Source organism: Fukomys damarensis, unplaced genomic scaffold, assembly GCF_012274545.1.
Source record: "Fukomys damarensis isolate Sample0158 unplaced genomic scaffold, DMR_v1.0_HiC HiC_scaffold_20, whole genome shotgun sequence".
Lineage (NCBI taxonomy): Eukaryota > Metazoa > Chordata > Mammalia > Rodentia > Bathyergidae > Fukomys > Fukomys damarensis.
In genome coordinates, this window is record NW_022900932.1 from 37640791 (window position 1) to 37661018 (window position 20228).

The 20228-nt window shown below is 39.3% G+C and overlaps 1 protein-coding gene and 1 long non-coding RNA gene across 4 annotated transcripts in view; one reads left to right on the forward strand and one right to left on the reverse strand.

Moving 5' to 3' along the window:
* Positions 1-9127, forward strand: part of LOC104848822 — a 50162-nt gene extending 41035 nt beyond the window's left edge. Inside the window, exons 2-3 of the long non-coding RNA XR_776545.2 lie at positions 7720-7861; positions 9000-9127. This is a non-coding gene — a long non-coding RNA (uncharacterized LOC104848822). The remainder of the gene's footprint in view (positions 1-7719; positions 7862-8999) is intronic.
* Positions 253-20228, reverse strand: part of Rnls (renalase, FAD dependent amine oxidase) — a 312949-nt gene continuing 292973 nt past the window's right edge. The window contains exons 7-8 of one of the 3 annotated variants that reach the window (XM_010604996.3): positions 4875-4989; positions 253-3200 (exon numbers count right to left, since the gene is read on the reverse strand). In XM_010604996.3, coding sequence (XP_010603298.1) covers positions 4888-4989 — 102 coding nt within the window. In that variant the 3' untranslated portion in view covers positions 253-3200; positions 4875-4887. Of the gene's footprint in view, positions 3201-3702; positions 4990-20228 lie in introns of those variants that run through there. The other 2 variants (XM_010604995.3, XM_010604994.3) reach the window with 2 other exon arrangements.

A 20228-nucleotide genomic window follows, 5' to 3' on the forward strand; every position in this document is an offset into this window, starting at 1 on the left:
TTGGCCATATATAGCTTTCTGAAGATAAAAGAAGTGTTCAAGGGAACATTTGGGCAATGTCGTAGGGCAGCCAACTTGAGTAATTCAGAAACACTGTGTCTACTCTGAAGGCAGAGCTGTAGATGTGATTTACCCACTGCATTTCAGAGAGTCGGTCCCTGTCCAGGCTGGAATCCCAGGGGTCCTGTCTCTGGGGTAGGAGTTAAGCTCTCACAATGCTCACAAAGTTGCTTCATAAGTCTTTGGCTTTAACATGACAGTGACCATCTGTCCTACCCAACCCCCAAGGGAAACATTAGAAGGAGCAGCACATTGACATTCAGACTGGAAGAAGCCGGATTCCAAAGACAAAATGGAAAGACTTTTCCCGGGTTATCCTCCCTGGGCCCAGGGGTGGGAACTGGGGACCCAGTGCCAGATGGGCTCAGAGACTGCTGGAGTGGGCGTGAGATGATTCGTTTCTATAGAAACGTTTCTATAAGATGTCTGTAGGGCCTTTAGAAATTGGCACCAGTCTTGCCCTGAAAACACATGGTGTCTTTTCACAATGTTCCCAGTGCCTTTTTATTACCAAAGGAGTTTTCTAGTAGCTGCCCTGTCTCCGGCCTGGAATTTACTGATGTTCTATAAAAATACGATGGAGGCTTTAGAATTCGGAGCCAGATTTCTGCGTTTCCAGGAAGCAAGGGCCTCAGCGTAGTCCACACGTTGAGAAGAGCAAGGAGCTTGGCCTCCGGTGCCCTTAGCACTTCCCACCTTCCACCCCCCTCCCACTCCTGGTCTAGATCTGTTTCCCAGGTCCTGGCTTTCAGCCAGTAGTCAATTAATCCTTGCTAAGGTGTTAGGTGGCAAAGGCTCAAGGGTTATTAATCCTTGTAGGAGCTTTCCACATTCAAAAAAATTTTGTTATTAAACCCAAGGGCATTAAAATCCCTATAGCATGAAACAAATTCTTTGTGTTCCCTATAAATCTTTGTCTTTATAGGTGAGTATTGCTGATGATCATGATATATATGTATTTTTTTCACTAAGGAGTTTTTGACATTGGTGCACATTTTTAAATATCTCATTTTTATGATCATAGTAGTTTGAAGGTAACTTTTGCAGTATCTGCCCATCTTGTGATAATGTCTCCTCAATACATCCAACTGCCCTCTACATCTGGTGTCTCCTGGGGGCTGCAGTGTCACAGGACTCCTGTGTCTATGCATGCCTAACCACCACCAGGACAGAAGTTGCACTAATTTAAGGTGAGTCTGAATCTTTCCTCTAGAAACGTGACATTGAAGACAGGAAAAGAACGCATGATAGTCCCTTTTTGGTTAGTCAGACCTGCAACATGGCAGGTAGGGGGAGCAGGGAGGTAACTTTTTGGGAATGACTTTGTGAACCTGAGAATAAAAGCAGCTGAGGGAGAACAGAAAGCAGATGGGCAGGGAGGGGCAGAAGGGACAGAATGTCCCCAAGGCTCAGATACACTCCTGAGCTTGGTTTGCGTGAGACACTTTCACTAAGGACACCTTTGTTTCATTTTTATCACTTGCAAACAAGAGTACACACTAATTATGGTGATAATGATAATTTTGACTATATTGAACATTTGCTTTCTGTCATATACTTTAGTCACACTTGCATTTATTCCCTTCACCCCTAACAAGATAACTCAGAGCTGACTAATTTTCTCATGATAATTCACCTTAGTGGTCTGAAAATTGAGTCTTGACCTGATGCTACAGTCCATGATTTTAACTATACCCTACCATGGCCTCCAAGGTAAGGCTGTTACTGGGGTGAATAGAAGGAAGAATCATCATGCCTTCCAAGAGTAAGTGTCAAACACCGCGAATGACAGTAAGAAGACACTGAGAGAAAAAGCCCCGTCCTCCCCAGCCCGCTCAAACAACTCCATATAGCTGCTACGATCCTCCATGTCCCCGTTCATGGCCATCTTCCCCTGACCTTTGGTATCTATGACAGGTCTGCCCTTTCTCCTACAGCAAGAGACACATATGTTGAGTCAGTTCTCTGTCGAAAGGTGTGTTTGCACAATTCATGTGTGAATTACCCACGGTACATTTATAAGGTTCCCTTTTGTCATCAACCATGTGCCTGAATCACCTTTCCTTACCTGGAGATGATATAATCTTAAGCAGCTCAAGCTAATGGCTGTTACTCATGCACTGATTCATATCAATACAGTATCAGTTGACCACCATCTGAGCATATCCTAACCCTGCATGTACAGCACAAATTGTACACTATGGTTTCCTCCTTAGAGATCACAGTGGCATTTGAAAACACTCCCTGACACCACCACACATGAGTACTACAGCAGAAGCACACACAGACTATCTTGGCAGCTCAAAAGATGGTGTAACTAATTCTGCCTGAGGAATCAAGGAAGGCTTAATGGAGAAATGGATGTAAAAGGCTGATTTTGTACTAATCTAAGAAGGGCAAATTCACAGTTCTTTATGAACTGTGATAAACCAATCTAATGATAAGTTTTACACGTCTATTTCTCCCCCATCTCTCCTTTTAAGGGTACCATGATCTCAGGTGTGGATAGAACTGGTTACATCCTACCTTTTATATTCAGAATTCATAGCCAACCAGGCATGTATTTGGCTAGCAAAGACTTGGCCTGTTTTTCTGAACAGCAGCACATCTCTTGAAACATCAGTCCAAAGGTCCAAAGGAGTCATGTGATTGCATACTATTCAATATCTCCAAAGGTGGCCAACAAAAATGGCTATGCAGAACTTCTCCTCCTCTAGGATGGGTAGAGTGGATTGTTGTTTTAGTTAGAACAGAAAGCCAAGGTGGAGACTAGAATTTCAGGAAATTCAGATAAAACCAGGCAAATGATTGGATAGGCACATAGTTAGCTCGCCAGTGTAGAGGTTTCCCTCCTCCCTATTGATCTTACAGCAGTTTAGAAGTCCTTTGCAAGACAATGGTCATTCTTTCCCTTTACATAACTTTCAAAAATGTACAGCCAAATTAAATGTATCATAGACGAAATTACCAACCAGAGTACCACCCGGCTGTCTCCTGTGAACTTGGTTTCTGCAGCCAGCGTTCTCCAGCGAGTATCACAAATCCGCATGATGTTCCCAACTGCTAAATTTGGAGCTCTGATTTAGCTGACAGATGTTTAAAATCACATTTCGTTGGACAACTCCCTGAGGAGGACACAGCTGCAGATGCGAAAGAGAGCAAGTTATTCCAGTTAAGGTCGGCTTGGAAGTCTTCATCTCCACCCGCTTTCTTCAGACTGAATGACACAGGCAAAGGATCATTTTCTTGCTGCTTCCACCAAATCCCATCCCCTTGTTGAATCCTTGCCAAGACAAATGTGGAGACTATATCTTGGACAAAGTGTAGGGCACTACAGTTAGCTTTAAGTACAAAGGGGGGCTAGCTCTTTATAAACAGGCCTAAAGCCACATTTCCAAGTCTGCCTTGCCCCACTGGTGACACCTGAGGCTTAAAAATGGATGTAATTCTGGAATTTTGTACTTCAGGAGCAGTTACTGAAAAGCCAACTGCTTTGGAGAGGTTTGAGCGCCATTCACCCTCCTCCATTCCTCCAATATCCCAAACAGTCTCTCCTTCATTTTTGAAAAATAAAATTATCTTGGAATCTTCTTTGCAAAATCACATATTTTAGGCTTGTTTTGAGGCTCGGAGTGAAATGGATTTGTTTAAAAAAATTGTCTGTGTATTTGATGTGGGAGACTAGTGACCTTTGGTACTTTGTATAAAAAATATTTGATGTCTAAAATTTCCCTACTGAGCTTGTATTGTTTCTGGTTGCATTCTGTGATTTTTCCATGTTCCATCATCTCCCACATTCAAAATATGCTCTTTATTTACTCAACAGAGATTTTGACAGTTATGAGCTCATCTTGATGGCAGCCTCAGATCAATGCAAATCACATTATGATGTCAAAAGTAATGTGTTGTAAGTGTAAGTTAAATGACTGTAAAACAATTTTTAAGACAGAGCCCATGAGACACTTATAATATCAAGAGAATGACAGGGAATAATGGAAGAACTCTGTTGCATTTCTATCAGAGCAAAACTGTGCATCAAGACTTCAGTCCCACTTTAGAGAGCTTATACCATCATCCTTAGAGGCCACAAATGCCCTCAGAGAAAGTTAATGGGCAACTGGCCAGGGTAAGCAGGTCAGTACAGCTCACAATTTTTTTTTTTTAAGTCAGTACAGGGGCCTGAACACAGAGCCTTGGCACTGAGCTACATCCTCAGCCTTTTTTTATTTTTTCTTTTGTGATAGAGTGTCAACAAGCTGCTAAACTGTCCAGGCCAGGCTTAAACTTGATCCCCTTGCCTCAGTTTCTGGGATTACAAGCATGTGCACACCAATGATAGCTCACAATTTCTATGCTGTAGGACTAACAGATTGTACGCCCAGGGTGACAGATTGAGAACACATGAGGCTCAGCCAGGGCCAGTGAACTCTGGAAATCTTGCTTGTTGTTGAGGCTAGAAAGACAAAGAGAAGGAGGGAGTGTCAGGTATGTGACAGATAGGGGAGGCAAAAACTGACTCTAGTATTAGGCCAGGGAGAGACTCTCAGATGGAATCCTAAGCTAAAAATTAAAAGAATGACACTTCCTGCCTTCCTGTGCCTTTACCTCTGTGATTCAGCCTATAGTATCTTTCAGACCATCCATTTCCATGGTCTGGAGTGAACGATTCTAAAGTGAGCCATGAGCATGGATTACTTTAAGAGTGTGGAGAAGGAGCTGGCGATAAGCTCCTGCAGAATAGTATCATTGGGTTATTGTTTCACCTTAAAGAATCCAGCAAAATAATTCAATGACACAAGCATAAGCACACGTACTTCATCACCGATGTCATCCACTGGATGAAGAGTCAGAATCTTCGTAACTGGTTAGGAAAATCCTCTGATGAATATGGGCATCAGTTTCCTTGGTTTTGAAGAAATGATAGTCTTTCTAATAGAACAAATGCAACAATAGACACAGTATTTGAGAAGGTGAAAGGGAATTGGAATGCAAAACACTTTGCTCTTCTTCCTGGAAGGATAGTTTATAAATATTGTTGACTGTCACTGATGCTAATTCCTATGAGAGATTCTTTTAGGCATATGATTTCAGAGGACTTTGGACACTGAAGATTAATGTATAAGATGATGCCATCTGGATCCTACTAGGTAAAAATCTAATCTAACTGGTGATGGAAAGTGCACTCTTTGCACTTTGAACTCCGGCTATGTTACTCACTTTGATGACTTTAGGTAAATTTGTTAATTTCTTTAAATATCAATTTCCTTAGCTATTAAAAAAAGAGCATATAGTATCACTTTCTTCCTACCGTTCTAATGGGAAATACATGAGATAATGCCTATAAACTGTACAAGCCAGGTATGTATTTTAACTGTGGCTGCATCCACCACTGGAAGATTGCCATGCAAAATGCAGTCGTTATTTGATGATTACAAATATTCATTCTTCCTTTTACCAGTGGAAAAACTGAGGTGAAAAGAAAAGTAACACATAATCACTGCAGGTGAGATGAGGTAATGGTTAAAGACAGAGCTCAGTCCTAATAGCTGGCCTTTGGGTTAGGCTAAGATCTGTTTGATCATTCTATGCAGAGGTACTCTGACCTTGTGTGTTTTAGTGTGTACACCTACCCTTTGATGTCTGTATATTAGGAAAGAAATGCCCTCCCTTTACTAGAACTCAGGGAGCTCTGCTGTAGTGATGTGAGGATGTAAGAAAGTCCAGTCTTCTATGCTATGCTGGTGGCGAGTTCAAATCCCTCAAGGTGAAGAGCATTTGAGGTCTTCTGGAATTCTCTGCACATCCACCCCAGTGACTTGGATCTTTGTCTAATTCAAAATACTGTGTGAACTGTGCAACAGTAGCAAATGTCAACATATTCTGATTCTTATCTGCTTAGAATTAAAGTGTGGTATAGAACATACCCAATCGTTTTACTCATCACCTACAAAAAGATTGGTTTCAAAAAGCACCAAAGATTTGGTTAAGACCAGTTAGAAAAGTGAAGCTAAAAAGACAAGGGTGAGGAAGGAGCGTCTAAATAGTTCCACTATCATCTGAATCAGGAAGACAACCCCCATTTCCAACATGGCAGAAGCCATCACATCCATATCCACAGGACATTAATTAATTGAAGGCAGGTGAGTGGATAGTTTAACAACCAAAAAGAGATATGTTGCCATCACCAGGCACAGTAACTCCTTGTGTTAAACCTAATTTCTAAATTTAAATGGACATTAGCTATGTGGGCAAAGGTTGTGCATGAAATTTTTATCTGGAAATAGTTTAATGTATATCTAGAGAAGCCAGGCAATAGAATTATGGATCATGTGCACACTTTCTAAATGTATCAATTCAATGATGAAGATTTCTATACTTTGATCTATAGTTACCAACTGGGTGCATTCTGTGAAAAACCAATGTCTAACTGCAGCATATGCTAAATTTTTTCCATGTATGTGAATGGTAAAAACATAGGCATAAAACAGATAGAAGATAAGGCAGAAATTTAAGCTAGATTTAAGGAAAAACAATATTGGTTTGGGGCTAAATAATGAGAAAGAAATTGTGACAACCCCTGTTCCTATGCTCCCAACTTAAGAGAACCTGAGTTCTATCTGGGTCCAATCCTCTTCATAATTTTCTGACCAACACATTGATCTAAAGAACAATACATTTGAGGATAAGCAAACCTGAGGTAGTCTTCTTTTTTTTTTTATGTCTTCAAGCCACTTTCTTGCAGTGCTGTTCTGATTTTTTATTTAACTTAAATTATGCAGACGGGCAAATATTTATTTATGGCTGATAGTATCATTCTCCACCAAATATTTAGCAGCCATGATTCAGTTGGACCTGCCTACTGTTCCAGCTCCTGGCAGACTTCGGCATCACATGGTGCTGGTTTTTTCTGGCATGCAGAATGCAAGAGTTGTGGGTCAGGAAGGCTTCCACCTAAATTTCAGATGAAGGTTTAGAAAGCCAGGCAGTGTGCCCTTGAAAAGGTAGGGTGTGAAGCTGTTAGAAATGAAACTGAAAGCCCTATCCGAAAGTCCTATGCAGACCCCAGGAAGTTGGAAAAGCTAGGAATGTGGAATATAGTGGTACCTTGGTTTAAAACTTAATTCTTTTCCATGATTCTCATTGCAAACTGAGTCAGATGAGAATTGAATCAAATTAAATGATTAGGTTCAATGTTAACCTTACGGGGAAATTTGATTTACAACCAGAATCATGGAGAGAATTGAGTTCATGAGCTGAGGTAGCACAGTGTCTGCTGATGAAGATCACAGATAGGGAAGAGAGTCTACCTAAGACAGAGCCATGGTAGGTAGTGGTACCTTAGGGGCATGGCTACCCAAGACTTTTGTGGTTCATATCATATCACAATTTGCCTCAGGTGCTGGACCCAGAGATACAGGATTTAATATTTACCTTTTTGGGTTTTGGTCTTGCTTTGCTTCAATTCCTTTCTATTGCTCAATTTCACCCTTTTGGAATGAGAATATTTATTTGTATGTCAGCATATCAGCATGTTTAATTTTCTTTTTTCATGTTTATGGGGGCCCATGGCTAAAAAATTGTCTCAAGTCTTAGAGGGGGTTTTGGTCTGGACTTTTCAGTAATGAAAATTGAAACTGTTAAAACTTTGGCATCTCTTAGAGGTGGACTAAAGCTCATTTCACATGGAGATGTGCATAAGCTTTTGGAGGCCAGAGGTGGAGTTATGGTTTACATCTAGATGTCCCTCAAGAGCCTCGTTTGTTTGCAAGCAGAAATTTTGGAAGAAGATTGGACCATGGAGGTGGGTACTATAGCTAAATGTGTTGAAAAAAGTAGAGGCCTGGTTGGAAGAGGGAGGCCATGAACTTGGTACCTTGTACTTGCAAGACAGGTAGTGGAACCACTGAGCTAAATCCCTGGCTCTGTTAGTGCTATTTTTCCTGACAGCCATGATGTGAGCAATTTTCCTCCACCATGCCCTTCTACCAGGTCACTAATCATGCAAGGACTGAAACTTCTGAAACATGAGCCAAAACAAACCTCTCCTTTAAGTTGGTGGGTATCAGGCATTTTGTCCCAGCAAAGAGAAAAGTAACTAAGACAAGCACCAACTCATAGATGCATAGTAGTTAAGAGTGCAGAATTCAGAGACAACGTACATAATCTCTCAAGGTCTCAATTTCCCCATTTGACAAATGGGAGCAATACTAGGTTTCTTCATAGGTAATGAGAAAACAGCTTAGATCAAGGCCTGGCACACACAGTATTAGCTATAAAACAAGTATTAAGAAGCTGAAAGAGAGGCAGGGCTGATAGAGATGCAAGGAAAATTGAAAGGAATTTGAGACAGGTAGGAAATGGAAGAAAATTTGTGCTGGTATGACTCAGATGCAGAAAAATTTTATGGTGGCTGGAAAGGAGACTGTTGGGTAGCCGAGTGTCTACAACAGCTTTATTATCTAAAGGAAACCCTAAAATCCTAAACCAATGAGATTTTCATATATTTGGGCTCCATGAATAATTATGCTTTATCATGGTAACACTGTTGGCAATAATCACAATCAGAAAGCGGATTTACCGTGAGTCTAATGAAACTTAAACTACATGCTCTCTTCCTTGCATGGACTTCTTCTCAGGAACTGTGTTAAATTTTATTTTCATATTTTTTTTCTTTTTTCTCAGAGAAAGCATATCCTGACCACCCCTTGTAATCTGTATAAACTTCATCCTGTGCAAAATCTAGACCTTCCCTCATTGCACTGATTGGGAAATAGGGAAGTATGATTAAGGGTACAGACTTTGGAGTTAGAATAGCCTGAATCCAAGTCTCAAATGAACTGAGAACTAGTTTAGTTTAGATAAATTACTTAAGTTCTCTGAACCTAGGTGTCTCCATCTGTCCAAGGAAGAGAATAATATAACTTTTTTTTCCTCTGCAGTGCTAAAGATTGACCCCAGAGCCTCACACATACTATGGAAGAACTCAACCACTGAGCTACATCTCCAGCATAGCAGTACTTTCTTGATGGAGTTGTTTTAAACATAAAATGAAGTCATGCAGAAATAACTAGTTGATATTGGTCACTGTAACTAGAGTATCTTTCCCTTGAAGGTAATGAGCCTGCCTTCCATCTTTCTCTTTATATTCCACCCAGGCTACAAGCCTATTGGTTGGTGCCACCCACACCTGGGGTGGGCCTTTCCACTATCCTTACCCAAAACTATGCTAAACCAATTAGTGGACTAATGCAGTATCACAAACTCTAAATCCAACCACTTCTGGAAATGTCCACCTATGAATGCATAAAGCTTTGTGGGGACATCTAGACACAAGCCATAACGGGTAGAGGATACCTGTTTACAATATGGCAGACTGGAAGGAGAGAGTGAAGGGAGGTGTTGGGAAGGAAGATAAAGCATTCCTGCCTCACCCCCAATGACCCTCCTCCTCTGACCAGACCCCACCTCCTAACAGCAAGTCAGTTATAAGCCCCTATAACCCAATCATCTCCCAAAAGCTCCACTAGCAAGTGTATGAAGCTTTTGGGTGATGTCTGGACATGAAACATAATACCTGTTGAGTAAAAGGAGACTCTAGGTTTTCTCATGGGTGACATGAGAGGGGGAATAAGTCAACCATTTCATTAGGGCCAAGACCCATTTTCCTTATTTTTTTAGTAGGTAGCATAAAGCAACTCACATTTGAGAAATTCACACAGCAAACATCACAAGATTGAGAAATGAATGTCATTTCTGTGGCTTTACAGTGGTAATATTTGCTATGGAAAGGTAAACTGAATGCTTTGAAGACAAAGTTCCTTGAATGGGCGGGCAAGGTACATTCCTGAAAGGCTCACTCTGTCTAATGATAATGATCCTTCTCTTTCGGTTCCCCCCAGAAAGTGAGTGCTGGATTTGTAGCACATTCATTTAAAAAAAAAGCCATAGAAAGAAATATAGGGTAGTAGAAAAGCACTCTTACGGCTTTTGTTCTTCAATGCTTTGAAAATCAAATGGTAACACCTGGGTCACTAAAGAGGCTACTCCCAAAATAACTCTCCTGATTCCTGGCCAAAACAGAGGGCTTTTCCCCTTTATGATTAACACAGTATGCTGGATACCCAACAGTCCCATAATACTGACCCTCTGGGTCAGGCAGCTTCCATTTCTAATTCTGCTTTTTAAAGTGGTGAAGTTATCTTCTTCCAACCAAGCCAACAGACTAGAAGTTGGGGATGGGACTTGATCTCCAGACAAAGAGATTCTACTGTGGTTTCTACTGTTTTGGATACTTTGGCAGAAGTTTGAGGACATATACCATAAACTCAAGAAGCAACATATATGAGATACAACAGCATGCAGAGTGGCTGGGTTCCTGGAGGGAAATACTACCAGTGAATTCTTTAAGATTATCTAGGGAGAACATAAAATCTAAAATACCAGTCATACTGATAAGAAAACTCTCCATACATTCCCACATGCCCTCCTCACCTTCAAGGATGTGGCATTATGACTGTTTGAGAAAAAACAAAAGGGGGGATTGTCACCTATTATGGCCATAAAATGCAGTGAGGTGGGAGCGGAGGGTGAGGGCTGGCTCCATAGCTGCCCTTTATTGTGTCTCTCACCCAAATGAGAGCTCCAAAGCCAAACTTGGTTCACTGAAGCCAAATAAGAATTGATGGATTCATACAATTAAATGGCCAGGGCAGGATTCAGAGCTCCGATGATGTCATAAGGTCTCACTTTGTCTCTGTCTCTTGGCTCCACTTTCCACTGTGTTAACTTTATTCCTAACATGCCTGTGGGGTCCCTGGCAGTTCCAGATTTGCCCCATATAAGGACAGCTACCTCAATTCTAACCATTTCTGTTTCGAGTATAGTGGGAAACTCTTGCAAGATCCTAAGCCCCAGGCTGACAGAACAAGTTTATTTTGTGAACCAGTGTGTGTTGGTGTGGCCAAAACATGATGTGCTGATTAATTCAGGCCTAGGGTTATGCCCCACTCCAGGCCTAGTGCCTCACCCCTCCTTAGATGACATAAATTAAAGGTAGTGAAAGGGAGGATCCTTAAGTGAAATCTTTAGAAAGAAAGGCAGCAGATATGGGGAGGGGGACTATTGACAAATATTCACTAAACTCAGTGAATTGTTGGATTCTATAATAAAAGATCAGTGAAATTCAGGGAGCCATATTTTTTGGGGGAAAGTACTATAATGGAAAGTCAGACATTTCCTACTTCTTTGGTCACTATAAAAATATTTGATAACTTTGCTGGGCATTTACAAGGAGTGGATATGAATTGACATTCTTCTAAATCAAGGGCTATTTATTTAGAATAGGATTCCTGAAACTAGGTGAGGTAGGTAGGACACTGTGCATGAAAGAATTTTTATTAGTCCCACTTCCCTAATTTCATTTTTTTTTCACTGCTTGCTTGCTGCTTTGGCAGAAACCCAAGGTGGCAGTAGCATTAGCCAGGTCTGAGTCATGATTTTTACATAGGTCAAACATCTGACCCACACTTAGAAGGAGTACATGACTGAAACAACAGGCTCTGGGTTTACATGGGTTTGGTACATTATTTGAATGACCGCCCCATGAGAAGTCACAAGTATCTGAGGGGCATCTCCAACAGGGTCACAGACTCAGGGACGAGGGACTTGAAAAGTTTCTCAGTCATAATTAAAGGGACCCTCCGAGGAATGCAGTGGGAGTCCTGCTTTAACCTGAGAGGTGCTCCTCTTTACTGGATCAGTTTATTTATACAGTACTAGGAGATTTTATTTGAATGACTCCTATGACTACCACACTCATCGCACTCAAGCCCTTTGCATTTCTGGTGAAGTTATGAGAAGACGAATCATTTTTTAAAAGCCAGCTAGCTGCAAACACGTCTTCTAAACTTTGAAACCATTTTAGTTTCTGGGAGAAAGATTATCTCTGACAAGAGGAAGCAGTGGCAAAAGTATAACCAGATGGAGTTTGAGGAGGTCCTCTGAAAGAGGAAATGGAGACCTCAACTCATCCCACCCATGAGGTAGGTTGTAGGTTCACTGATTCCTATCACAGGAAAAAGAATTTTCAAGATGTGTCTGTCAGAGGCATGAAGAGGTTAGGCGGAAGGAAAGAGACACTCAGCAAGAGGGCAGACACTCACAGAGTGAGAGGCACTATCTTTTGGTTTGGGTGTTTCTTTCCCGCTCTGTGGTCTTGGGGGTGCAAATTTGTGGAATTTTAAAACCTATAGTAAAGGGAGGAAAACTGGGAAGAGTTTTACAAAGAAAAGGCTCATTTTATGGGAGAAAGGCACATGGGCCCAATCTGTTGTGCTAGGTACTTTTTAAGATTTAGGAATCTTAGAGTAACCTGAAAGGGGGAAAAATTATAACCTTGAATAATAGCTTTGTATCCTGAAGTTGGAATTTTTCTTAAAACCGATTTTATAATTATGATTTTCCTTGTCTCCTTCCTATCACCTACATTTATTTCTTCTATCCCACTTCAAAAGAAACAATGACACTTCCCTGTACCTATAATCTCTGTCAAACAACCTTTGTACTCCATGGTGAATCTTACAGTGAGAAGATGTGAAATAGATTTGTTTGAACTCCCTGTGTGGGCAGGTCAAGATCTTTTTTCCAAGCCAGGGTGCCTGTCATCCCAGCCTATTGGGAAGCTGAGGCAGGAGGTTGGAGGTTTGAACCTTCATAGAATTGTGCAGGCTGGACAATTTAGTGAATTAGAGACTCTGTCTCAAAGAACGGGGTGAGTGCATGTGGAAATTTAGCCATGTATGAAAGTGCAAAGGTCCTGGAATAAACCCCCAACACCCCCCACACTCACATACACACATAAACACAACTTTTATCCATGGAGGGTGAGGTTTCTTTCTGTCTTTTCTTTATACCTTTGATTCTGAAAATTTAGGTGATTTGGCTTCAGTCTTTAGGCTAGGTGCTCCATTGGCAATTTAGGGGTCAGTCCTGCTTGTGAGGTATTGGACCCTTTCAGCCTCAGTTACCGTCTTGTGTCTGGAGCTTTCCTAAACTGGAAGTGGCAGCTGGGGTCTTTTGAGTGCTGTGACATTCCCTCTTATGAGCAAGCAACCCATGTTTCTACTCATGAGCAACTGAGGTCTTGCTCTGTCCCCAGACAAGATCAGCGAATTTCCCAAAGCAGAGCTGGAGAATCTTGACTTTCACCCATGGCATAGGCTGCAGGTTCACTGATATCTATCACAGAAAGAATTTTCAGGATGTGTCATTAAGAGGCACAAAGGGATGTATTAGGCAGAGATTAAAGTACACACTCAGAGGAAATACAACATTGGGCCCTGGAGAGAGAGAAGCACAATAATCTGAAATGAAGATATGTGTTCTGGGGCGTGCAAATTTATGGAATTTGTGATTCTATATAGGACTTAGTTCATGGAGGGTAGGATGACTCATCCCCAGAAAGATAATGGCCCACTTAATGGGAGAAAGACAGGGGTCCCTATCACTGTTTTTTTAAGAAGTATGCTCTAAGATATTTTGATAAAAATATTGTTTAAAATCTCTCAATCTGTCCCTTTGTCTTAAAATCGGGTTTCTGCCCTTTATCAACTAAGCTAAGTATCTTGAAGGGGTTTTGGGTATGATGGGCCTGAACAAAAGAAGTACAAATAAACCTAGGAAATGCAGCTATGAATAGCCTTGGATAACAGATTGTGTCCTGATGTTGCTGTCTCCTTGAAAACATAATTCTTAACATAATTTTTCTGTCTCCTTCTTACCTATCTTTATTATTTTTTTTTCTAACCTTAATTTCCCTTTCTGAGAATTTGATCCCTTGTTTTAGGTTGGAAGGGTTGTCTGTTTTTTTCTGTGCCTAACCAGTGATCGGAAATCTCACTCTGACAGGTCTAATGGAGATTTAGGAATACTGGGCTCTGTTTGGAGAACTGTCACTTTTGATAATCTGGAAAAGAACAAAAGGACATCAGCAAGTCATCAATGTTTGAGCTTCATATTATAACCATGTCAAATAAGCAAGGGCTAAAATTAACAGTGAAATATTGATGAATAGTGGCTCCAAAAAATTGTAGAATTCAGAAAAAAATAGGAACTGTTTGGTGTTCAATATTAACCTCTATTTGTCCACAGTTATTAACCCAAATACAACAGGTAGAGTTTAAGGCATACAGATTTCCCCATTTTGTTAATAAGATATCCACAGTCCTCCTATTTTAATTACAGCAATGGCCAGAGAATACACTAAATGTTTCACAATAGGGTTTAAAAACCTGTATCTGGCCTCTCTTTTGTAGACCTGATGACGTTTTATAGTAACCAATTCTAGATAATATAAACATTTGGAGTCTGAAGTAGATAACAGAAAATTAGTTTTTACCTGTTTTAGTTTCTTTTTTTTGTCACACAGACAAAATCCCCAGACACCCAAAGTTGAAGCTTTATTTCAGCTCACAGTCGGCAGAGGTTTCAGTTCATAGTTGGCTGGCTCCAAGGCAGAGCAGCAGGGCAGAGGACATCACAGGGAGAGACCATTCATGGCAAGAAGGCAGGAGATTGCAAAACAGCAGAATTTCCAGCAAGCCTGCCTTCTCTGTCTCCCTTTGTATTCCATCTGGGCTGTAAACCTACTGATTGGCACCTGTCCCACCCACGGTGGGGCTTGCATTATTCACCCTTAATCCCAGTGTCACATCCTTAATCCATATTCACACACCCTAATCTAGCTGCTTTCAAAACTTCCCATCTAGGACCACATCAGACTTTGAGAGGACATCTAGATCCAAGCCATGACAGTACCCCAAATAACAAAGCCTATTATCCGGAATATTTTGTTACTATTTCTTATTCTACAGACATATACAAGAAGCCAAATTTTCACTTCAAAGGTATTTGAAATCACATTAAAATATCATAATGGCAATATACTAATAGTGGCCAAAGGACACAGTTTTGGAAGAGCTAGTACATCTAGGAGTCACAACCACTCATGCCCGAAAGCTAAAATGTTGTAGGTATAGGAAAAGGTTGCCAGTAAAAACTGGAGCAGTGTTTGGAGCCCCTTTTGATACCTAGCTTAGTTTTCTCTGTTCTTGGTATTACTATTGATACTTTTTTTTTTGGTTACACATTTTTGCTGAGTGTTTAAAACCAGCTCAGAGGAAGAACTTCAATAATCAAAATTGTCAAGGTCAGGTAAGGTTTCTCAGAGTTTACTTTTGGGGTCACATGATTAGTCTCTTAGCTCTTCTAGTTCTTTCCTCTCTCTATCAGTTGTTTGATTTGCCAGGATGGGTCCTGATCTTGCTTGACAATGCCATTTCCCTTGAAAGGATGGAGGACATTTCTCTCTTTAGTGAGTCTCCTTTTTTCTGAAAAGACATGCGTTGACCTACCTCTGTCTTCTAGAGTACCACAGTCCTCCTCCTTGGAGTTTGCATGATTCCCTGGAGTTGCAGGGCCCTTGCAGAAGGGCCCTGTCATGTTCTGGGTCCTGGCTGACCTTGGAAGCAAGGGCTACAGTATCAGCTGTTCTCTTTGCCCTTTTACCTTCTTTAGTTTTGGTCTCCAAGATTTAGTTATTACACACCCAGAAAGTCAATCACATCAGTCTTTTTTTTTTCTTTTTATTGAGTTTATCGGTACATTTTAGGGATACAGTACAGTTACATTCATCATTGGGATCTTGTACGTTTCCCTGACAGGTCTTGGTTCTCATTTTTTCCCCTTGTCCCTGCTATCACATCAGTCTTGAGTGGGAACAGTAGGTCTTGATTCTGCCGTAATCCATTCTGGATATGTGGGCACTTTGAAATATGATGTATGATCAGAGAACAGCTATCACTTCCATTCATTATGGTCAGCATTAGTATTAGGAGTCACTGTCATATGCTGTCTGTGCTCTAGGTGATGGTCTATCATTTTAACACACTGTTTAGGTTGCCTCTGAAATTCTTCCAGAATGCTAACAAATAGCATTTATACAGTTTTACAAGGAGAAAGTAAAATAAAAATAAGAAGAGCAGGGCTGGGGATTTAGCTCAGTGGTTCCACTGCCTGCCTCACAAGTGCAAGGTCCTGAATTCAATCTCTAGTACCAAAAAAAAAAAAAAAAAAAAAAAAAAAAAAAAAAAACCAAATGATGAAATTATTATAGAAACATTATGGAGCTATTATAGGAAAAGTGAGGTTTATTATTCTCTCTAAAAATACATTTAAATTCCCAATTTTTTTTCCAGTACTTGGGATCGAACTCAGGCCCTTGCACTTACAAGGCAGGTGCTGGAAACACTGAGCTAAATCCCCGGCCCTAAATTCCCATTTTAGTATAAAATAACACCAACAACAGGTTACTTTTGTCTGATTACACAATGGGAAATCACATAAATCATAAATTGTCATCTAAATGTGCAACATAAAAAAAGTGTTTTAAGTGGAGTGCACTGTGCTTTAGAGGTTACAAATGCTCAATATTTAATTATTGTAGTGATACCCATGGATTACATAATGTTTTAGGTTCATCTAACTATCATAATACAAGTAAGGACATGTAAACAAGCCTGAAAAAGTCTATTATTACAAGTAATTTTGGTTGAAGATGCCAAATATGGTAAAGCACTTTCTTAAGTCTTAGATTTTAGAAGACTTGTACATGTAAGGAATATAAAGCATTGGATGTATCAAGAATTTGGTAATAACATTACAGATAAAAAATAATCTTTCACATATAGTAACTTAACTTTTACTATTCTGGCAAAATTTAGACTCCTTTAACAGGATATTAATATATAGTATAATAGCTCTGAAAAAATCCAAGGATACCTTTAGATCTCCTACAAGTTTAGGAAACAGGATTGATGACCACAAATAAACTTATTACCTAATATATAAGTGTATCTCATTTATACTATAACAAAATACTTTAGTCACAGTCAGTAGCTATAGATTAAATTTTAAGTGGCAGAACTGAATTGTACCAAATACAAAAAACAGAGGTGTCAAAATTTTTTATCATGTTCTATGTTTAAGGTCCAGATATAGTGTATATTGTATAAAAAATGGCACTTATTGGTTACTTTGTATGCATTTAGTTTATGTAATTTTAACTCTATAAACTTCTTAACATTAGATGAAACTTGTGACAGGAGATTAAAGTTTGTCAAATCTGTCCTGGGAAGTACATGTGGCCTTTTAATTATAAAATCTCAGAACATATGCAAACAGTTTGCAAAGCCACGCATGTGGACTTCTCCTGAGAACTCAAGCAGGTTTTCCATAGGAGCGCCTGGACCTGACGTCAGCCTGAGGCATGGGATCGCAGCACCGCTGGTCAGAACCCGTATGTAGAAGTTCTCTCCGGTTTCCTCAAGGCTTGGACAGTACAAAAGGACACGGATGGGAAGAAGAGCTTGCTATCATGGCTTTCCTCATGATGGCCGACCCTGCTTCTTCCAGGTGTACTTTTATCTCTCTTTTTCTTCTTTTGTTTGGCTCAAACTCACTCTACCGACCCAGTTTCTCCCTCACTCTTCATTTTTCCTTTTTCAAATAAAGTTTGCCAGTTTTGCTTGTTTTGTTCGATTCTTTGTTTGAGATGAGAAGAATTTAGACTCTAACTCCAAAAGGAGAGACGAGTAACCCAATACCTGGTAATGTTTATTTGGTAAGCCACTTTCTTTAAGGAACTACACAGGAACACTTGGACTAACAGTGTACTTCATCCTCAGATGTATACAATTCTGTGTGTGTGTGTGTGTGTGTGTGTGTGTGTGTGTGTGTGTGTGTGTGTTTGGTATAATCTAAAATAACATTTGTGCATTAACCAGTTATAAATTGATCTTTGAAAAGGTTTTACAAGTAAACACTGAAATAAACTTTAACTCTTAAAACTCAGTTTTAAAAAGTAGTCAAAAGCCTAACAGCAGAAAACACAAGAAATTACCTTACTAAAACCCAAAACTTGTTTGCTAGTCTAGTTTTTATAAGTTTAAGCAACAGCATTTTAATATCTTAAGAAATCGTACAGGCTTAGACAGAAAACTTCTCAACTTTTAAATTATACCCACCTTAATTATGTATAATAACCTTTTAATAACATTTCTTGGGGTGGAGACTGGAGAAAACTGGAGGAGCTACTCATCAGCGGAGAAAAACTGAAGCAAATTGCTTTTAGCAGCTGCTTTTTCAGCCACTGAGGGGCATTTTGTCAAGTACATAACTCCCTAGGCCCATGTTTCCACTTAGGAGAAACTGCAGAATTATTTTAATATAGGTTTATATATTAGAACTGTAACTTAGTAAATTTAAAGGAATCTTTAAAATTTATATATATATATATATTATGTAAAAACATTTAATAAATAAAATATGCTATTTTTAATAAACTTTTTGAAGCCAAGAATACTTGAATTTATATCTAGCAACTGATGAGTCAAATGTTGTTTGAACATTTATAAGCATTAATCCCATTTATATTTAATTATTTACCCATTTTAGAAATGACTTTATTTATTTTTTTTCCTTATTGAGTTTATTGGTACATTTTAGGTATACAGTACAGTTACATTCATTATTGGGATCTTGTACCTTTATATGACAGGTCTTGGTTCTCATTTTTTTCCCCTTGTCCCTGCCCTCCCTTCACCCCTCCTCCCCTCCTCCTTTACAAACACTTCATTTCCATTTTTCATTTTCTCATATTTTTTCTTTTCCCTTATTAGCTTTCCCCTACCCTTCTAACTTTCCCTAAACCTTTAGTCCTTTTCTTCCTATTTCACAGAAATTACTTTAGATTACTCATGAGAACCAAAGCATATTAGCTAACATTTTTTATCTATCTATCTTTATGCTTTTTTTAATCAAGGAAAAATTCTAAGGTGTTGTATGGATATAGCATTTATGAAGCCAATTTTAATGAAAATAATTTTTTAATTGACAACCTAGGCAAAACATGTTACCAACTTCAAAGAGTCGTATCTTACTAACCAATTTAAATCAGCTCACTGTTAAGCCATGTGAACAAAAGGCATTTAGGCTAATTGCTTGAATATTCATTTATCAATAAGCCAATTTAAATAGAACTTTTGGGAGATAGTATATAGATATATGTACCCCAAAGTGCACACACAGATACATAAATAGTAACTTAAATTATATGTAACCTTTATTTTGTCAAACTTTAAGTTTCTTATTTGCAAGTTTTATGTAAACCTTGAGCCGAGCAATTTTTATCGTCTAGCGTTTTAAGTGACTTTTAAAACTCTTGAATATCTGGATAACTTTTTTTGTGTGTGAGTGTGTGTGTGTGTGTGTGTGTGTGTGTGTGTGACAAGTCTAAAAAATATAAGTTCAAAAATGTTTAGATGGAGCAGCTGCAAATACTTTAGCCAGTTATTAAAAACAGATTATCAGGCAGACAGACAGACAAAAATATAGTGAACATATAAACAATTATATTAGATCAGAGTTCACTTTTAGACGTATTGGCCATATTAAATTATAACATTTCTTGTCTTAGGTTTATAACTATAAATAAACTAGTCAGAATTCTCCCTTTGGGGTATCAATTAGCACTTCCTTTATTATGTAATGCATAACAGTATTTTCTTTAATACTTCGAGTACTTCTTTCCTGTTAATCAACACCACACTTATACCCAATAAGTCAGAAGGCAGAAAGAGAAAAGAGCTGCAAATTGCAAATATTGGGATCTTTGTTCATTTTCCCTCATTATAAAACCAAGTTTGAGGCCATGTTTTTTTACTCTTTAATAAATACAGAGAAAAATAAGCTTAAAAAATCATTCTTTTAAAAGTGTTCTGAATTTTGTAAAATAAAATCTGGAGGTAACCTTTTGGGGACAGACATTGAATTATTCAATCTTTTAAGATGTGCAGTCTAAGATCTCCCTCGTGTACTTTTGAAAAAGATACAGAGAGAAAGGAAAGACAAAAGACAGGATCTTTTTGCTTTTTTAGAGTCTTACTATCCAAGCAGCCTGTCCAAACTTTCTTGAAGTCACACTGCATGTGCAAACTGCTCCAGCTTTCCTGGGGTCAGACTAAGGGCTATCCCAACATTTCTGAGATCTGCCCCAACTCTGTGGGGGTCACACTGAGATGGGAAAAGAGGGCATAGCAAAGCTGGCTGGAAGT